This window comes from Nomascus leucogenys, chromosome 5, assembly GCF_006542625.1.
Source record: "Nomascus leucogenys isolate Asia chromosome 5, Asia_NLE_v1, whole genome shotgun sequence".
NCBI lineage: Eukaryota > Metazoa > Chordata > Mammalia > Primates > Hylobatidae > Nomascus > Nomascus leucogenys.
The window spans coordinates 62,324,138-62,342,824 of record NC_044385.1 but is presented as its reverse complement, the minus strand read 5'-3'; the positions used below and the strand labels follow the sequence as shown (position 1 = coordinate 62,342,824).

Genomic DNA, 18,687 nt, shown 5'->3' with positions numbered 1-18,687 from the left:
TTGGGATTATAAATTGGCATGATCCCGAACAGCAATTTTTGGCAATGTATATGTTAAGGACCTTAGAAAATGTTTTTCACTTTTGATTTAGTATTTCCACTTCATGAAGTCTATCCTTAGGAAATAATATTTGAACAAAGATTTATGTACAAAGATGTGTGAGCTGTATGATCTATAATGCACAGAAATGGGAATCAATTGAAATAGTCAATAATGAAGAACTAATTATGTATCAATATATCCATAAATTATGCATCCATTAAAAATTGTTTCTAAGCATATTTAGTTATCTAAATATATATATAGCATGACACCTAAGTTTATTTTATATATATGAGATACATGATGTGAGATATATGTATATATGAATATGAATATATATGATATACATATAAAAAGAATAGGAGATACTAGGAGTTATTTTAATTTTGTCTTTATGTTTCTCATTTCATAAATTTCTATGAAGAACATTTTAATTCTTTTATGCCCAGAAAAAAAGGGGCTAATTTTTCTTAGCTAGGTGTATATTGGTCCTTCCTTGATTGTTTAAAATACCTCCTTTTATCTTCTTCTAGGATCACTCATTTTTCATTGGTTTATTTGTAAGATGAAGCACTGTCCAGCAGTGACGACTGTGGGAAAAGATATGTCTAAAGGCTGTTGTCTCTTCTTGGCAAGTTTACTTGGAGCTGGTGTACCTGGTGACGGCCTTGGTGCCCTCGGACACGGCGTGCTTGGCCAGCTCCCCGGGCAGCAGCAGGCACACAGCCGTCTGGATCTCCCCGGAGGTGATGATCGAGCCCTTGTTGTAATGCGCCAGGAGGGAAGGCTCGCCCGCGATGCGCTCAACGATGTCATTAACGAATGGCCTTGGAAGAGATGCGGGTGTCGGGGTGGACCTGCTTCAGCAGAGTAGCTCTCCTTGCCGCTGCGCTTGTGCTTCTTGCCATCCTTCCGCGCCTTGGTCACCGCCTTCTTGGAGCCCTTCTTCAGGGAGGGAGCGGACTTGGCTGGCTCAGGCATCTTAAAACACCAGAAGTGTGTCCCTGATGGTCTTTTTCATAAGGATAACGGAGTAGAGACCTGACTGATGCAGTGGGGTGAGTCCTATGAAAGACCCAGAGTTGGAAGATTATAGGTCAGATGAATAGCAAGGCAATGACTTTGAGGCAGGAGAGAGCTTGAGGGGTTCCAGGGAAAACAAGATGGCCATAGTGGTTGAGCAAGAGGGGGAAGGAGAGAAGGTGAGGCTGGGAGCATCAGGGGCAGGGGCAGGAAGAACCTTGAGACCTCGGTGAAGGTTTGTATTTTATTGTTATGGGAGCCTTTGAACATAACTTAAAAAGTTATTTACTTTTTTGGTGGTTGTCCTCGAGTTTGCAATATCCTCAAGTTTGCAATACGTTTATAACTAACCCATGTCTTCTTTCTTTCCGTCTTTTTTTTGGGGGGGGTGGGGTAGGATGGGGGGGACAGGGTCTCTGCCACCCAGGCTGGAGTGCAGTAGTGCAATCACAGCTCACTGCAGCCTCAAACTCCTGGGCTCCAGCGATCCTCCTGCCTCAGCCTCTTGAGTAACTAGGGCTGTAGGTATGCATTGCTATGCCTGATTAATTTATTTTATTTTTAATTTTTTGTAGAGAAGGGGGTCCATGTCCTCTTTGAAATAACACTATACTACTTCAAGGGTATGCAGGTACTTTATAAAAGAGCATTTTCCCTTTTTTCTTTCTTTCTTTCTTTCTTTCTTCTTTCTTTCTTTCTTTCTTCTTTCTTTCTTTCTTTCTTCTTTCTTTCTTCTTTCTTTCTTTCTTCTTCTTTCTTTCTTCTTTCTTTTTCTTTCTTTCTCTTTCTTTCTTTCTCTTTCTGTCTCTCTCTTTCTTTCTTTGTCTTTCTCTTTCTTTTCTTTTCTTTTTTTTCTTTTCTTTCTTTTTTTTTTTGACAGAGTCTCACTCTGTCACCCAGGCTGGAGTGCAGTAGTGCAATCTCAGCTCACTGCAACCTCCACCTCCTGGGTTCAAGTGATTTTCCTGCCTCAGCCTCCTATGTAGCTGGGATTACAGGCATAACCCATCATGCCTGGCTAATTTTTGTATTTTTAGTAGAGACGGGGTGTTTCCCCATGTTGGCCAGGCTGGTCTTGAACTCCTGACCTCAATGATCCTCCTGCTTTGGCCTCCCAAAGTGCTGGGATTACAGGCATGAACCACCATGTCGGGGCCCTCTGGAGGTTTTTTTTTTTTTTTTTTTTTTTTTTTTGAGACAGAGTGTTGCTCTGGTTGCCCAGGCTGGAGTGCAATGGCACGATCTCAACTAACTGCAACCTCCATCTGCCTGGTTCAAGCAATTCTCCTGCCTCAGCCTCCCAAGTAGCTGGGATTATAGGCATGCGCCACCAAGCCTGGCTAATTTTGTACTTTTAGTAGAGATGGGGTTTCTCTATGTTGGTCAGGCTGGTCTCGAACTCCCCACCTCAGGTCATCCACCCGCCTCGGCCTCCCAAAGTTCTGGGATTACAGGCGTGAGCCACCGCACCCGGCCTGGAGTGTTTAACTCTCATACTTGTCCATAAGGAGCCTCTGTCAATATATTAAATCATAGTTTAGGTTTTATTTCCTTCCTTCTGTCTTTGGATTTCATTTGTTCTTTTTCTGGTTCCTTAAGGTGTAAAGTTGTTGATTTGAGATTATTGTTCTTTTTAAATGTAAACATTTACAGCTATTAATTTCTCTCTTAAGGCTGGACACGGTGGCTCATGCCTGTAATCCCAGAACTTTGGGAGGCCAAGGTGGGTGGATCACCTGAGGTCAGGAGTTTGAGACCAGCCTGGTCAACATGGTGAAACCCCGTCTCCACTAAAAATACAAAAATTAGCCGGGCATGGTGGCAGGTGCCTGTAATCCCAGCTACTTGCGGGGGCTGAGGCAGGAGAATTGCTTGAACCCGGGAGGCAGAGGTTGCAGTGAGCTGAGATCGTGCCATTACACTCCACCCTGGGGGACAAGGGCAAGACTTCATTCCCCCCTCAAAAAAAAATTTCCCTCTTTAGCACTGCTTTCACTGCATCTCATAGTTTTGCTGTTGTGTTTTCATTTTTATTTGTCTCAACGTATGTTCTCATTTCCCTTTTCTTTGAGGCATTGGTTGAGTGGGTTGTTAATTTCCACCTATTTGTGGCCTAGTGGCTTTTATATATACTTATGAAGTTACCTTTAGTAGTATTTTTTTTTCTTCTGTCTTTGAATTACTGTCTGTTGTCTTTTCATTTCAGTCTGAAGCACTCCCTTTAGCATTTCTTATAGGGCAGTACTGGTAATAAGACTCAGTCTTTTAAATCTGGATATATCTTAATTTCTCCTTCATTCTTGAAGGATAGTTTTGCTGTATATACAGTTCTTGGTTGACAGTCTTTTTCTTTCAAGACTTTAAATATGTCATCCAGTGCCTTTTGGCCTCCATGGTTTCTAGTGGAAGATAAACTGTCATTCTTATTGAAGGTCTCTTGTACATGCATGAGTCACTTCTTTTTTTTTTTTTTTTTTTTCACGGAGTCTCGCTCTGTCGCCCAGGCTAGACTGCAGTGGCGTGATCTTGGCTCACTCAAGCTCTGCCTCCAGGTTCTGGCCATTCTCCTGCCTCAGCCTCCCGAGTAGCTGGGACTACAGTTGCCCGCCACCATGCCCGGCTAATTTTTTGTATTTTTAGTAGAGATGGGGTTTCACCGTGTTAGCCAGGATGGTCTCACTCTCCTGGCCTCATGATCTGCCCACCTCAGCCTCCCAAAGTGTTGGGATTACAGGCATGAGCCACCACACCCGGCTGCATGAGTCACTTCTATTTGATGCTTTCGAAATTATCTTTTTGTCTATGGGAGTTGATAATTCGACTATATGTCTCAGTGTGTATCTCTTCAAAGTTTTCCTGCTTGGAGTTCATTGAGCTTCTTAGATGTATATATTCATGTTTTTAATCAGATTTGGGAATTTGACAGCTATTATTTCTTCAAATTTTTTGCTGCTACTTTCTTTATGTCTTCTCCTTCTGGGATTCCTATAATGTGTATTTGGTATGCTTGATAAGGTCCCATAGGTTCCTCAGGCTCTCTTCATTTTTCTTCACTCTTTCTTTCTTTTCCTTAGACTGGGTAATTTTCAATGTTTTATCTTCAATTTTGCCAGTCCTCTCTTTTCCTTGTTCAAACTTGCTGTTGAATCCCTCTATTGCATTTTTCATTTCAGTTATTGCAGATTTCAGCTCCAGAATTTGTTTGGCTCCTTTTTATAATTTCTGTCTCTTTATTTATACTTTCATTTTGTTCAGACATTGTTTTCTTGATTTCTATTAGTGTTTATTCATGGTTTCCTTTAGAAAACATATTGAACATATTTAAAACAATTGATTTAACATCTTTGACTAATAATTCCAAAGTCTGGTCTTCTTTAGGTATGGTTTCTGTGAAATTCTTCATATCCTGTGAATGGATCATCCTTTCCTGTTGCTTTACATGTTTTATAATTTTTTGTTGAGAACTGGTTATTCTGAGCATTATGTTGTAGTAACTCTGGAATCTAATTCTACTCCTTAGGGATTGCTTGTTTTTGCTTGTTGTGGGCTAGACCCATTCCTATATGTGCCTTTTCCAAACAATTTTTGCAAAGTGTATCTTCCTTGTTGTGTGTGGCTATTGAGGTTTATTTTCCATTATCTCTACAGTTAGCCAGTAACCTGATAAAAATGTCCTTAAATGTCTGACTCTCAAGAGGGAGGGAAGATATCCTGTCTCTTTAAATCTCTTGTGGCTGGGAAGCTGCTTCAGCTTGTGAAGTGGGCATTAAAAAATGGTTGGCCTCTGGCCTGGCCCCTCATCACTTTATCAAAATCAGCAAGCAGCTAGCAAAACACATGACCCCCACTCCTGGAGGATAAGGTCTTTTGTGCCCACACTGGTTCCAGAAAGCTGCACCAGGAATGTGGGCTGCTTCCCTGACAGTTTGCTGGTGCTGGGTGGCAGGCTTTTTGCTGCTGCTGCTACAATCACAAAAGGCTGAAGTTCACCAAAATTTACTAGCAACTTCATCAAGCTCTCCCTCGAATGTCAGAAATGTTCCAAAATAAGACAATTCCTGCCAGTTCAACAGTTGTTAGGTGAAGGGACAGATTCCTGGAGCCTCTTGCTCTGCCATCTTCCCTGACATCATTCCCTACATTATGCCTTTTTTTTTGAGAAGAGTTTCACTTTGTTGCTCAGGCTGGAGTGCAATCTTGGCTCACTGCAACCTCTGCCTCCTGATTTCAAGCGATTCTCCTGCCTTGGCCTCCTGAGTCGCTGGGATTACAGGTGCCTGCCACCACACCTGGTTAATCTCATGTTTTTAGTAGAGGTGGGGTTTCACCATGTTAGCCAGGCTGGTCTTGAATTCCTGACTTCAAGTGATCCTCCTGCCTTGGCCTCCCAAAGTGCTGGGATTACAGGCATGAGCCACCATGCCTGGCCTCTACATTATGCTTTGATTTTTATGATTTAACACCTGGAGGGTAACCTTGTTTCCAAACTTTGGGAGGACATTTCAATTTATTTCCATTCCCACAACCTGTTCTGCTTTCTAACCATATCAGAACCGCTGGCCAGTCTCTCTTGATATTTGCTATCTATGTCCAAAGCAGAGGCCAAACCAGAGCTGTCTTAAAGCTCCCTTAAGCCATCTACTCTCTCCTGTCCAGTCCTGTAACAGAAAAGCTGACATGTGAGGACAGCTAAAGCACATAGAGGAATTTTTTTTTTTTTTTTTTTTTGAGATCGAATCTCCCTCTGTCACTCAGGCTGGAATGTAGTGGCACAATCTTGGCCCACTGTAATCTCTGCCTCCCAGGTTCAAGTGATTCTCCTGTCTCAGCCTTCTGAGTAACTTGGACTACAGGTACATGCCAGGATGCCTGGCTAATTTTTGTATTTTTAGTAGAGTTGGGGTTTTGCCATGTTGGCCAGGCTGGTCTTGAACTCCTGACCTCAGGTGATCCGCCTGCCTCAGCCTCCCAAAGTGCTGGGACTAGCGGTGGGCGTGAGCCACCACGCCCGGCCCAGGGTTACCTCTTGTTCCACTTTCCTTTTTGTTAACTCATTCATAGGTCAAACATTTTTTTGAGCAACCAGTATGTGCTAGCTCTTTGATGGATGCTGGGAGATAGTGTTAAAGGAGTCATGTTGTTGCTATCAATAAGCTCATAGCCAAGGGTAAGAGGCAAATACATAAAAGAATTCCAGTATACTTCAATGAGGCTTGAAAGATATGTGGACAGAAATGTGTGAGGGAACTAACAGCATGTATCCCTAAATGAATTTGAGGGAAAAGCAGGGAGAAAAATGGAAAACTTCACAGATGAGATGGCACCTGAAGTTAGGCAGGTGGGAGCATCTTCAACAGAAGCACTAGTAAGTGCAAACACTTGGAGAGTGAGAACGTGGCCAAGTGGGGTGATGGCAAGTAATTCAGTATTGTTGTAGTGTAAGGTGTGTGGTGGCAAGTGTTAGGATATGAGAAAGATAGATGGGGCAAGATCATGTAGAGTTGAATTTTATTTTTTAAGCGATTTTAGTGTCATAAGATTATCAGAAGCGTAGTGACATGATCAGATTTATGTTTCAGAAAATAAGTCTGTTGTGAAGGAGGATCTGAAATAAGAAGTTAACAGCATTAATATTTAAAAGCTGCTAAAGGTTTACTCCAGTGCGTTTTACATATCATCTCAATCCTCACAAAAAGGCTATGATATCACAACTAAAATCATTCCTTTTTAGATTAAAAATGGGCACAGAGAGGCCAAGTACTTTGCCAAATGGTATATGGTGAGTTATATAACTAATGTGGTGAAGCTGAGATTTGAATCCAGGTAGTCTAACAGCAGAGTTTGGATGCTTAATTGCTGTGCCTTACAAGGGGCCGGACAAAGGGCAAGTTAGGATTCTATGGAGATCATCTAAGTAATGAATGATCAGGGCTTGCACTAAGGCAGTGGCAACGGCGTTGTAAGGTGGAGCACGTTTGGCGATTTTGAGGAAGCAGAATTCACAGGACATGATTGACTATGGAGGAGTAAGGGAGTGAGGATCCGGGATGACTGTCTGGTTCCCAGTTGGCTTCTTGTAGGAGACCCGCTCGCTAAGGCAGAGGACATGTGAAGAAATGAGGTTTGGAAAAAGAGGGGGACATAATCAGGTCAGTTTTGGATGTGCTGAGTTGGACAAACCAAATGGAGAAATCTAGAAAGCAACTGGGCCTGAAGGTGAGGAGAGAACAGAAGCCAGAGGTGTGATGAGATTCCTGAGGGGATGGGCAAGGAGAAGATCCATGAAGGCAAGGCTCAGATATCCCCTGCAACTGTCTCCCGCCTTGAAGGGATAAGCAGAGAAATACAAGCTATCTACCAGAATATTAGACCCAGTGATCATTTATTTAACAAAATGATTGTAAAGAAACAAATGACTGAAGATTCATTCAGTTTAGATTTTTAGGAAATCCAGGTGCTTTCAAGGTAAATGTCTCCGTACTCTTAGGAGACACTGGCAAATCTAGTTTGCTTATTTGATACAGATATTTATCCCTATTTTTTTCAAATGGGATCAAGTACTTTTGTAGCAATGACATGACAAACATTATTCATTTTCAGAAATCTTTTCAGTTATAGTAATTTTCTTTTAGCCTTGAAAAACAGAAAACTGTATCCTCAACCCTCTAAATACTCTTGTTGTAAGTCTTCTGATCTCTAACATCACTTTTTTTTTTTTTAATGTTTGTAATTGTATATATATACTTAAAATGCTTCCTGGTTAGTTTTCAGTCTTCACCTTCTGTAAGTTCCATGACAGCAGGAACCATTTATTTCACCATTGTATGCTTGGTGCCTAGTAGGTTTTTGGCATACTTCTTGATTAACTCATGAACTTTACTAGCTCCTCCCATCCCAAATCTCCTCCCTTCTTCCCTCCCTCCCTCTCTTCTTTCCTTCTGTTCAACAAATATTTGTTGGATGCCTACTATAAGCCAGGGATTCAGCTTAGACTGGTATATAAAGATGACTAAGGAGTGCTCCTGCTCTTAATACTTTAGTAGATATAAACTTGGTATGTGGGTAGCACCTTGATGTCTAAATTTCATCAAGAAGATAGCGAGGGGGCCAAGTGCATTGGCTCACACCTGTAATCCCAGCACTTTTGGAGGCCGAGGCGGGTGGATCACGAAGTCAGGAGATCAAGACCATTCTGGCCAACATGGTGAAACCCTGTCTCTACTAAAAAATACAAAAAAATGAGTCAAGCGTGGTGGCGGGTGCCTGTAGTCCCAGATACTCAGGAGGCTGAGGCAGGAGAATGGAGTGAACCCAGGAGGCACAGCTTGCAGTAAGCCGAGATTGTGCCACTGCACTCCAGCCTGGGCAACACAGCAAGACTCCGTCTCAAAAAAGAAAAAAAAAAAGCGAGGGAAAGGCATCGCTGTCAGAAGGAAATGGCATGTATACAAGCTTAGAGGTAGGGATATATGAAACGCACATGGTGTAGGTGAGGAAAGGCCAGGAGCTTTATGTCGCTGGAGCACAAAATAGTATTCATGGAATGCTGTGGAAAGTGGGACAGACAAATCAGTGCCAGGTGAGGCTGAGAAAGTGAAGCCTGTGAAGGCATGAGAAACCATCTTAATTTTTGGATTTTTGTGCCCCTAATCTTGACCCATAAGGGCATCTGTTAAGACAGGTGAGGAGTCAGCATTTTCGTGGCTGACAGAGAAAATGGTGGAGGATTCATTCATTCATACTTATACTTTCTTGCATTGTGTATCTTTTCTTTTGGTTTTATGAGAGAGAGAAAAAATTATTTTATAAGCAATTATTTATAAAACAATTCATTAGAGCAAATTTGTTTTTTAATCAGGAGCAAAATATTTTTTGTAATAAATGGACAAAAGCTTTTGCCTCTTGTCAATTTCAATCATTAAACTGTGAGGGAGAGTTTTTCAATTTAGTGGATTAACATATTTCAAGGCATTATCCTTCAACAATAAGGGAGAGGTTTCTCTGGCCTCATTAATTTTTGGTGTAAACTCATGAATTCTTATTTTATTCAATAGGCTATAATCTATTACTGACATTAATTATTCTGACCCTCAAACTGAACCAGATTTCACATGGGCAGCCCCTTCAAGCTGGCTTTGTCCTTCTGACTCTTCACCATTTTCTGAGCCCATCTTTACTTTTAGGCACAATATATTCTAGGCTTATCTTGGACTTTCCCTGTCACAGCCTTGGAATCAGCCAGTTCTCTAGAGAATGGAACTGGTTTTATATATTTGCAATTTTCTAAATTGTGTGTCTGAGACACGTTTTTTTATAATTTTTATTTACCATGTTTTAAAAAATGCCATTTGATATTTAGTTTAATGCCAATTACTTTCTGGCAACATATGTTTCCCACAACCTAATATATCCCATGAGACCCTGACCTTGGGATCAAAATTTCTCCCAACTACACCAGGTTTTAAGAACTAATGAGGCTAGCAAGGGATGAGAGTATTTACAATTTTTTTAAAGTAGTTTTAAAAACACATGTAAAATAAAAAGCACCTCAGTATTTTTTGTATCTATGTAAATATTTTATTCTGCTTCCAAATAGAACATTGAAGTTTACATGTTATTTTAAAGACAATAAACATCTAAGCTACTGACATAAAATATACAATAAATTTATGAGATATAAGGTACAGATGAGAAAAATCTGAAATAAGTTTTCAACTTCATTTAGCCTATTAGGAACATGAGGATGTCTGGAATTGATGCCAGCCTTGGTCTCAAGTACTTTTTCTCATATGTACTTGTTTTATCCTTCCAGAAAGCGTATCATATTAGAGTGTCTAAGAAATCAGTGAATCACTAAGTTTTCCATCTTACCGAAGTACAAAACATTATTTCAAATCTAGGCCTTCTGACAGAATCCAATATCATTTTTATACTTACTTTTCTTTCTACTAAGTTCTTTAATAAAATTATGAATCAGAAAGCAAGTACAAGACATGCTTGTATCACACAGAATATCAATGAAGACTTAGGAAGATAAATAGCTAGTACTTCTAAAAAATCACAAATTTTGACATTTGGAACAATATAACTGCCATACTCATGTATCTTTTATTAAAAAAGACCTTTTCCAGCTTGTTTCCAGACTTCTTTTACTCCTTTAATGCTTTCTTTCTTCACGCACTTCCAGTATTCTTGTATACTCTGATGTTGTGGTACCTGTTAACCGAAAGTAAAAATCAAGGGGTCATTGTCTTCAAGGTTAATCGTGATTTCATGTGTACTTTACGTTACTGTTTATTTCCTTCCCACACTCCTCCAAAAGTAGTTGAGGGTGAATTATGTTGTAAAAGATGATCACAACAGAACTGAAAATGAGGGTAAAAGACAAAAAGTGAATGTGACTACGCTTAAGGTTACTTGGGAGTGGAACCAGACTCAGCACACATTAATGGAGTTTCTTCTGTAAGAGGGTAATGAAGACTTTGGGCCATCTCTTCTTTCACATACTGGCTTTAAAATCTAATTACTTTATAATGTTTTCCTTTTATAATGTTTTATAATCTTTCTTTTTTTTTCTGGTGAACTTTATTTAGCTATGTAGAATAAAATTATAAGCCTAAAGCTTTGATTTAACATTGGCTAAAATTTAAAAAAAAAAAAAGGTCACAAAATATTTGATGAAAAGTTTCAAGAAATAATCTAATTCATGGAAGTGTTTTGTTAGCTAAAAGTACATGTGGATTACTACTACTCTCAACAAAACGAATAGGTAAAGGTTAGGAAATATTTGGATCCGGGTGACCACAGGAGCATAGCACTGATGAAAAGTAGCCAAGTGGAAGCACAGTTCTACTCCAGATTATATATGTTCTTTTTCTTATGACTGATTTACAGCTTTTCTTTTTGATGTCTTCTGAGAAAGGGCAAAGAGACTCCCAGGTACACTCAATTGTGAACTGAAAAGACTGGCTTAATTTCCTGGAATATATTTATGGGTGTTGGATAACTGCAAAGCTTATAAAATATTAATATGTTTGCTAATGAAAATAGTATTTATTTTTCCCTAAGTTATGTTTGTTGCAGGAAATGGAATTGCTTTTCTAAGTTGTAAATGGCTTTATTTTCATGAATAGTACCATATTCTCTCTCTCTCTCCTTCCTTTCTTCTTGCCTACCTACCAACCATGTAGATTCTCTTTGGACCCTAGTCTTCCCCTGGCTGACTTCTTTTCTGAGAGTGCTTCTAGCACATTCTAATCTGAACAAAAATCTGAATTTGATTTGTCCCACAAGTATAGACTCATATGTGACTTTGAGGGAATAATGCTAATAGTGAAATTTACTTCATAATCTCAGCCACCATACTAAGTATTTTAGATTAAATTCTCACAATAATGCTTTCTGGTAGATTAGTTTCCTCATGGTATGGGTAAAGAATCTGAGACTAAAAAAAATTAAGTGGCTTTGCAAGATTAAGCAGTTAATAAACAGTAGAGCTGGGATTTGAATTTACATATATTAATTACATGTCGTTAGTCAAATCCTAGGCTATGATTTTTTTTCCTTTTTTTGTAGAAACAGAGTCTCATGATGTTATCCAAGCTGGTCTGGAACTCCTGGCCTCAAGTGATCCACCCGGCTCAGCCTCCCACAATGTGCTGGGATTACAGATGTGAGCCACCATGTCCAGCTAGGCTACATTTCTGAATAGTAATTTCTTTTTTAAAAAATTGTTTATTTCTTTTTGGAGACAAGGGCTTGCTCTGTTGCACAGACTAGAGTGCAGTGGTGCGATCGTAGCTCACAGTAACTTTAAATAGTGATTTCTTATTAGATTCAGATTATTTTTTAAAAAGCAAAGATGTTTAATCTCATGTATAAAATATAGTTCTGTATTTCAATTACAGCTTATAGTCTTTTTATAAGTGATGAAAACTCCATTTAAAGACTGTACAATTGCCCAAATTCTAGGTTTAATATCATTCAGTTAATGACAATGTAAACATGTATTATATAAAAAAATCTGTTACCCATAAACCTCGATGCATTCTGTTTTTTAACACCCCAAGAAACTCTTCATGACTAAGGCATTCATCACCATCCAAATCAAAGATCTTGAAGACAGTGTCCAAAATATTGTTTGAGAGTTCTTGTCCTGTTGCTACTTTCACAGCTCTCTTAAACTCAGCTAACAAACAAACAAACAAACATAAAACAACTTATCAACTATGTGAAATAGTCTAAGTGAAATTAATCTAAATTTTCATTATTTGAGAAGTAAAAGCAAATCCAAATTTTTATTATTTGGAAAGTAAAACAAAAACAAAAATACCCATGAAGAAAATATTGAAACCATAAGCTGACGAATGTCAGGAGAGTCACTGCAAGACAAATGAGCTATTTTAATCAATGCTCTAGACATATATTTGAGACGAGTCTTGCTCGTCGCCCAGGCTGGAGTGCAGTGGCATGATCTTGGCTCACTGCAACCTCCGTCTCCCGGGTTCAAGCGATTCTCCTGCCGCAGCCTCCCGAATAGCTGGAATTACAGGTGCCTGCCACCACGCCCAGCTAATTTTTGTATTTTTAGTAGAGACGGGGTTTCACCATGTTGGCCAGGCTGGTCTTGAACTCCTGACTTTGTGATCCGCCCACCTTGGCCTCCCAAAGTGCTGGGATTACAGGCGTGAGCCACCATGCCCAGCCTTCTTCCTTCTTTTTAGGAGAATGAGAAAATAAAAGTATAGAAAGTAACCATTAAACTGGAGTACTGGTATTCTAAATCTAGAATAACCACACTGAATTAAAAGGTCAATCAACTATTTTTACTTATAATTTGTTCCTTGATTGGTAGCATTTAGTTGGAGAATATAGTAAAACTGTTTATAGATGATAAAAATTAAATGGTTTTTCATATAACTTACCTAGTCTGACAGGACGGTGAGCTAAACTGAACATCTGCATGGCAATAGCAAAGTCTTCCAAGTGAGTTGTAAAATGGCAAAATGACTTGAATTCATCCAAACTAATGCTCTAATAAAGTAAGAGTTTTTATTACAATTTTGTAAGTACATTAAATAATCTTATAAATGTTAACTATGAACTTTCTTTTCTACCGTAAAGACTAGTGTCATTCTAAGAGGAAGAGACAACAGGGCTTTCTCTGTCCCTTTCTCTCTGTGTACACAAAGAAATGGCCACACAAAGGGCACAGTGAGAAGGTGCTGTGTGCAGGCTGGGCAAGAGGCCTCACCAGAAACTGGCTCTGCTGGTGCCTTATCTTGGACTCTTGGCCTCCAGAACTGTGAGAAATACATTTATTGTTTAAGCTGCCCAGCCTGTGGTGTTTTGAGGTGGCAGCTTGAAGAGACTAACGTACTCTATTAAGTGGTCCACTTCTGCTAAGTTTTATTAGTGGACATGGCACTGAGTAAGAGCACAGGGTTTTGGAGTTAGATGGACTTAACGCTGAAATTCCGGTTCTGCCCTTTGTAACGTGTATGACCTTAGCATCTCTAAGTCTTAGGTAAGTAACGCTTCAGGGGTTATATAGTTTGCCCAAAGTCTACTAACTGGAACAATCAGGATCTGAACCTTGGTCCATCTGACTTCAAAATCTGAGCACTTACAAATAAAACAAACGGCGTGGACGCGGTGACTCATGCCTGTAAGCCCAGCACTTTGAGAGGCAGAGGCGGGCGGATCACGAGGTCAGGAGACGGAGACCATCCTAGCTAACACCGTGAAACCCCTTCTCTACTAAAAATACAAAAACTAAAAAATTAGCCGGGCGTGGTGGCAGGCGCCTGTAGTCCCAGCTACTTGGGATGCTGAGGCAGGAGAATGGTATGAACTCAGGAGGCGGAGCTTGCAGTGAGCCGAGATCACGCCACAGCACTCCAGCTTGGGCGACAGAGCGAGACTGTCTCAAAAAATACATAACAAACAAACAGGCTGGGTGCTGTGGCTCATGCCTATAATCCTAGCACTTTGGGAGGCCAAGGCAGGCAGATCACCTGAGGTCAGCAGTTCGAGACCAGTCTGGTCAACATGGTGAAAAAGAAAAAAAAAAAAAAAAAAATTAGCTGGGTGTGGTGGTGCACACCTGTAGTCCCAGCTATTTGGAAGGCTGAAGCAGGAGAACTGTTTAAACCCGTGAGGTGGAGGCTACAGTGAGCCAAGATCGCGCCACTGCACTCCAGCCTGGGTGATGGAGTGAGACTCTGTCTAAAAACAAACAAATAAATAAAAAAGTTAAAAGAAAACTCAGTTTTTTCCATTAAAACAATAAAAGCCAGGTACAGTGGTTCCTGACTGTAATCACAGCACTTTGGAAGGCTGAGGTGGCCCGACTGCTTGAGCTCAGAAGTTGGAGACCAGACTAGGCAACATGGTGAAACCCCCGTCTCTACAAAAAATACAAAAATTAGCCAGGCACGGTGGCATATGCCTGTGGTCCCAGCTACTGAGGAGGCTTAGGCAGAAGGATCCCTTGAGCACAGGAGTTTGAGGTTATAGTGAGCTAATTGCACCACTGCACTTCAGCCTGGGCAACAGAGCAAGAAAGACTCTGTCTCAAAAGCAAACAAAAGTAAACAAAGTATGAAAATTCTCTTAGTTTTTATTTTGTTTTTGAGACAGTGTCTCACTCTGTCACCCAGGCTGGAGTCCAGATCACAGCTCACTGCAGCCTTGAAATTTTGGGTTCAAGCTATCCTCCTGCCTCAGTCTCCCAAGTAGCTGGGACTACAGACACACAGCACCACACCCAACTAATGTTTTTATTTCTATTTTTAGTAGAGATGAGATCTCGCTATGTTTCTCAGGCTGGTTTCAAACTCCTGGGCTCAAGTGATCCTCCCACCTTAGCCTCAGAAAGTGCAGGGATTACAAGTGTCAGCCATTGTGTCCAGCCAAAAATTATTAATATGAAAGTAAATTCTTCCCTGCCTGAAAAAAAATGTTTCTCTTTGTAGGATGTTGAGGATCATGCCCTCTGTAATGTGCGGTCTTACTCAAGGTTCACTGGTTTCCAGCTTTTGTGACTTCATGAAATTTTTATTTTTAAATATTTCAATAAAGTTTTTGAAAAAGTAATATGCACATGGTTAAAAATTCAAACATGAAGGATAAATGATGAAGAGTTCTTCCACTCTGATTCCCAGTTCCATTCCCCAGACATGAGTTCCCAATTTCTTTGTTTCCATCCAGAAATATTCTATTCTTTTTTTTTTTTTTTTTTTTTTTTTTTGAGACAGTCCTGCTGTGTCACCCAGGCTAGAGTGCAATGTTGCAATCTTGGCTCACTGCAACCTCTGCCTCCCAGGTTCAAGCAATTCTCCTGTCTCAGCCTCCCGAGTAGCTGGGACTGCAGGCACCCGCCACCACGTCCAGCTAATTTTTGTATTTTCAGTAGAGATGGAGTTTCACCATATTGGTCAGGCTGGTCTCAAACTCCTGACCTCAGGTGATTCACCTGCCTCAGCCTCCCAAAGTGCTGGGATTACAGGCGTGAGCCACTGCGCCTGGCTGATATTCTATTCTTATCAAAAGTGCATACATGTACACGCACATCTCCTTGTTTTACATAATGGGAACAATCTCTTCACATATTTCTGTACCTTGCTTTATTCTCTTAACAGTATATTTACAAGATGATAGGCAGAGAGGAAAAAAAGAAAAAGAAAAAAACCAGTGTATTTATCTGCACAAATAAAAGAGTGGCTGCTTCTGTCATGACCTCAAAGTAGGCACTGGGTACAACTTTTTTGATGTCTGCTTTTCTGATAGATGAAAAATGGTATTTTATTAATGTTTAAATTTGCATGTCTTACGGAGTCTTGCTCTGTCGCCCAGTCTGGAGTGCAGTGGCGTGATCTTGGCTCACCAGAACCTCTGCCTCCCTCATTCAAGCGATTCTTCTGCCTCAGCCTCCCAAATAGCTGCGATTACAGGCATGCGCCACCACACCCCGCTAATTTTTGTATTTTTACAAGAGATGGGGTTTCACCATGTTGACCAGGCTGGTCTCAAACTCCCGGCCTCAGGTGATCCACCTGCCTCGGCCTCCCAAAGTGCTGGAATTACAGGTGTGAGCCATAGGCCTGGCCTGAATATGTACGTCTTTAATTGTGAATGAAGTTAAACATTTTTCACATGCTTATTAGTCATTTGTGGATTTCTCTTCTTGTGTCTTGTTTATATCCTTTGCCCAGATTTCTAATGGGTTGTTAGGTAACTTACTGTGCAAGACTGTTCTCCATGGGTCTCACATTTCTTTTTTTTTTTTGAGATGGAGTCTCGCTCTGTCACCCAGGCTGGATGGAATGCAGTGGCGCGATCGCGGCTCCCTGCAAGCTTCACCTCCTGGGTTCACGCCATTTTCCTGCCTCTGCCTCCCGAGTAGCTGGGACTACAGGCACCCGCCACCACGCCTGGCTAATTTTTTGTATTTTTAGTAGACATGGGGTTTCACCATGTTAGCCAAGATGGTCTCAATCTCCTGACCTCATGATCTGCCCGCCTCAGCCTCCCAAAGTGCTGGGATTACAAGCTTGAGCCACCGTGCCCAGCTAGGTCTCACGTTTCTGTACATCTATCAGAGGCACCGACTGCATTTTTGTTCCAGATTATATCTTCAAGTTTTCACACCTGTAATCCCAGTGCTTTGGGAGGCCCAGGCGGATCACCTGAGGCCAGGAGTTTGAGACCAGCCTGGCCAACACAGTGAAACCCATCTCTACTAAACATACAAAAATTGCAAGGCATGGTGGCATGCGCCTGTAATCCCAGCTACTCAGGAGGCTGAGGCAGGAGAACTGTTTGTATAGTGGACAGCACTGTTCCTCAGGAGCACAGGACAGCTTTGCTTACTGTCCAGTATCATGAATACACAATGCCTCCCACTGCAGCAAAGCTCAGGAAGGCTTGTTTACTGCCCATTACCAAACATTCAGACCACTAAGATGAGGGTCCTCAGCTGTGATGTGAATCTGCTCTGTGGGCAGCATCTACCTGGGCCTCTCAGCATCATGCCCATGGGGCTTGGGAGGCAAGGGGCAACTGACACAAATATGTTACTCATGTTGTTGCTACATTACGATAATAAAATTCTTTGTGTCTGACTCAATAGTCTTGTATCTTCTGCAAGCATCCATGAAACTGTGCAGGCTAACTTGCAAAGGGATAAAATTTCAGACACTACAGTTATTCACATGTTGATTTTCAAGTTCTCATGATGTATTAAATAGGGAAAAAAATCTCAGACCATTTAAAGTTCTTGATACCTACTGATTTTGTTTTATTTTGAGACAGAGTCTCACTGTTGCCCCAGGCGCGATCTTGGCTCACTGCAGCCTGTCTCCCAGGTTCATCCAATTCTCCCGCCTCAGCCTCCTGAGTAGCTGGGACTACAGGTGTGTGGCACCATGCCTGGCTACTTTTTTTTGTATTTTTTGGTAGAGATGGGGTTTCACCATGTTGGCCCGGCTAGTCTCGAACTCCTGACCTCTAGAGAGCCACCCTCCTTGGCCTCCCAAAGTGCTGGGATTACAGAATGAGCCACCACGCCCAGCCAATCCCTACTGATTTTTAAAGATCCCATTATAAATTAAGAAAATTGGTCTTTACATATCAGTATCTCCCCCTTCCTCATGTTGTTAACTTTTTCTTTTGACTCTGATTATAATTTTTGCAGGGGATGAGGTAAGGCAACAGAATTTTAACTTTTAGGTATTTCATCAAGTTTTCTTTGAAAGGTTTTGGGTTTTGCTTAGAAAGGTATATAACCTAAGATGAAACATTTTCCATGTTTTCTTCTACGACTTATTCAGTTTCATTTTTTTCAACATTTAATTTTTTGATTCATCCAAAATGTATTTTAGAGTAATGAATGGTGTAAAGATTTATGTTCATTTTCTCCCTCAGATGGCCAGTGAATTATCCTAATGCCATTTATTAATAATTCTTTTACCCAACTAATTTAAAATACTATTTCATAATTACTAAATTTCTCATATGCTTAAGTCTATTTCTGGAGTCTGTCAAATTCATTGTCAGTAACAAACTGTTTTAGTTACCAAGGTTTGATAATATATTTTAATATGTTGACATTCTTTTCATATAAAGTCTTTTTTTTTTTTGATACAGAGTCTCGCTCTGTCACCCAGGCTGGAGTGAAGTGGCACGATCTCAGCTCACTGAAAGCTCTGCCTCCTGGGTTCACGCTATTCTCCCGCCTCAGCCTCGCGAGTAGCTGGGACTGCAGGCGCCCGCCACCATGCCCGGCTAATTTTTTGTATTTTTAGTAGAGACGGGGTTTCACTGTGTTAACCAGGATGGTCTTGATCTCCTGACCTCATGATCTGCCCACCTTGGCTTCCCAAAGTGCCAGGATTACAGGCGTGATCATATAAAGTTTTATAGCTTGTCTAGTTTCTTCCCAAGAATTCAATGGCATTTTTATTGAAACCTACGAGTGTTCACCAGTATCTGGCTCTTTTCTGATTCCTGCACGTATGAAAGACTGAAGTTCCTTGCCTCCCTGCATTCAGGTGGGGTTATGTGATTAGTCTGGCCAACAGCCAAATGTCATGTGATGTTTCCAGGCCAAAACATTTAGTT

The 18,687-nt window shown here is 40.8% G+C and overlaps 1 protein-coding gene and 1 pseudogene across 2 annotated transcripts in view; both read right to left on the bottom strand.

Moving 5' to 3' along the window:
- Positions 1 to 679: 679 nt before the first annotated feature.
- On the bottom strand, positions 680 to 1,023 carry LOC100601306 (annotated as a pseudogene).
- Positions 1,024 to 9,619: 8,596 nt separating this feature from the next.
- MICU2 (mitochondrial calcium uptake 2) overlaps positions 9,620 to 18,687 on the bottom strand; it is a 113,746-nt gene continuing 104,678 nt past the window's right edge. For both annotated transcript variants that reach the window (XM_003273102.4, XM_030813248.1), the window contains 3 exons: positions 12,990 to 13,098; positions 12,096 to 12,253; positions 9,620 to 10,281 (listed from right to left, as the gene is read on the bottom strand). In XM_003273102.4, coding sequence (XP_003273150.1) covers positions 10,177 to 10,281; positions 12,096 to 12,253; positions 12,990 to 13,098 — 372 coding nt within the window. In that variant the 3' untranslated portion in view covers positions 9,620 to 10,176. The remainder of the gene's footprint in view (positions 10,282 to 12,095; positions 12,254 to 12,989; positions 13,099 to 18,687) is intronic.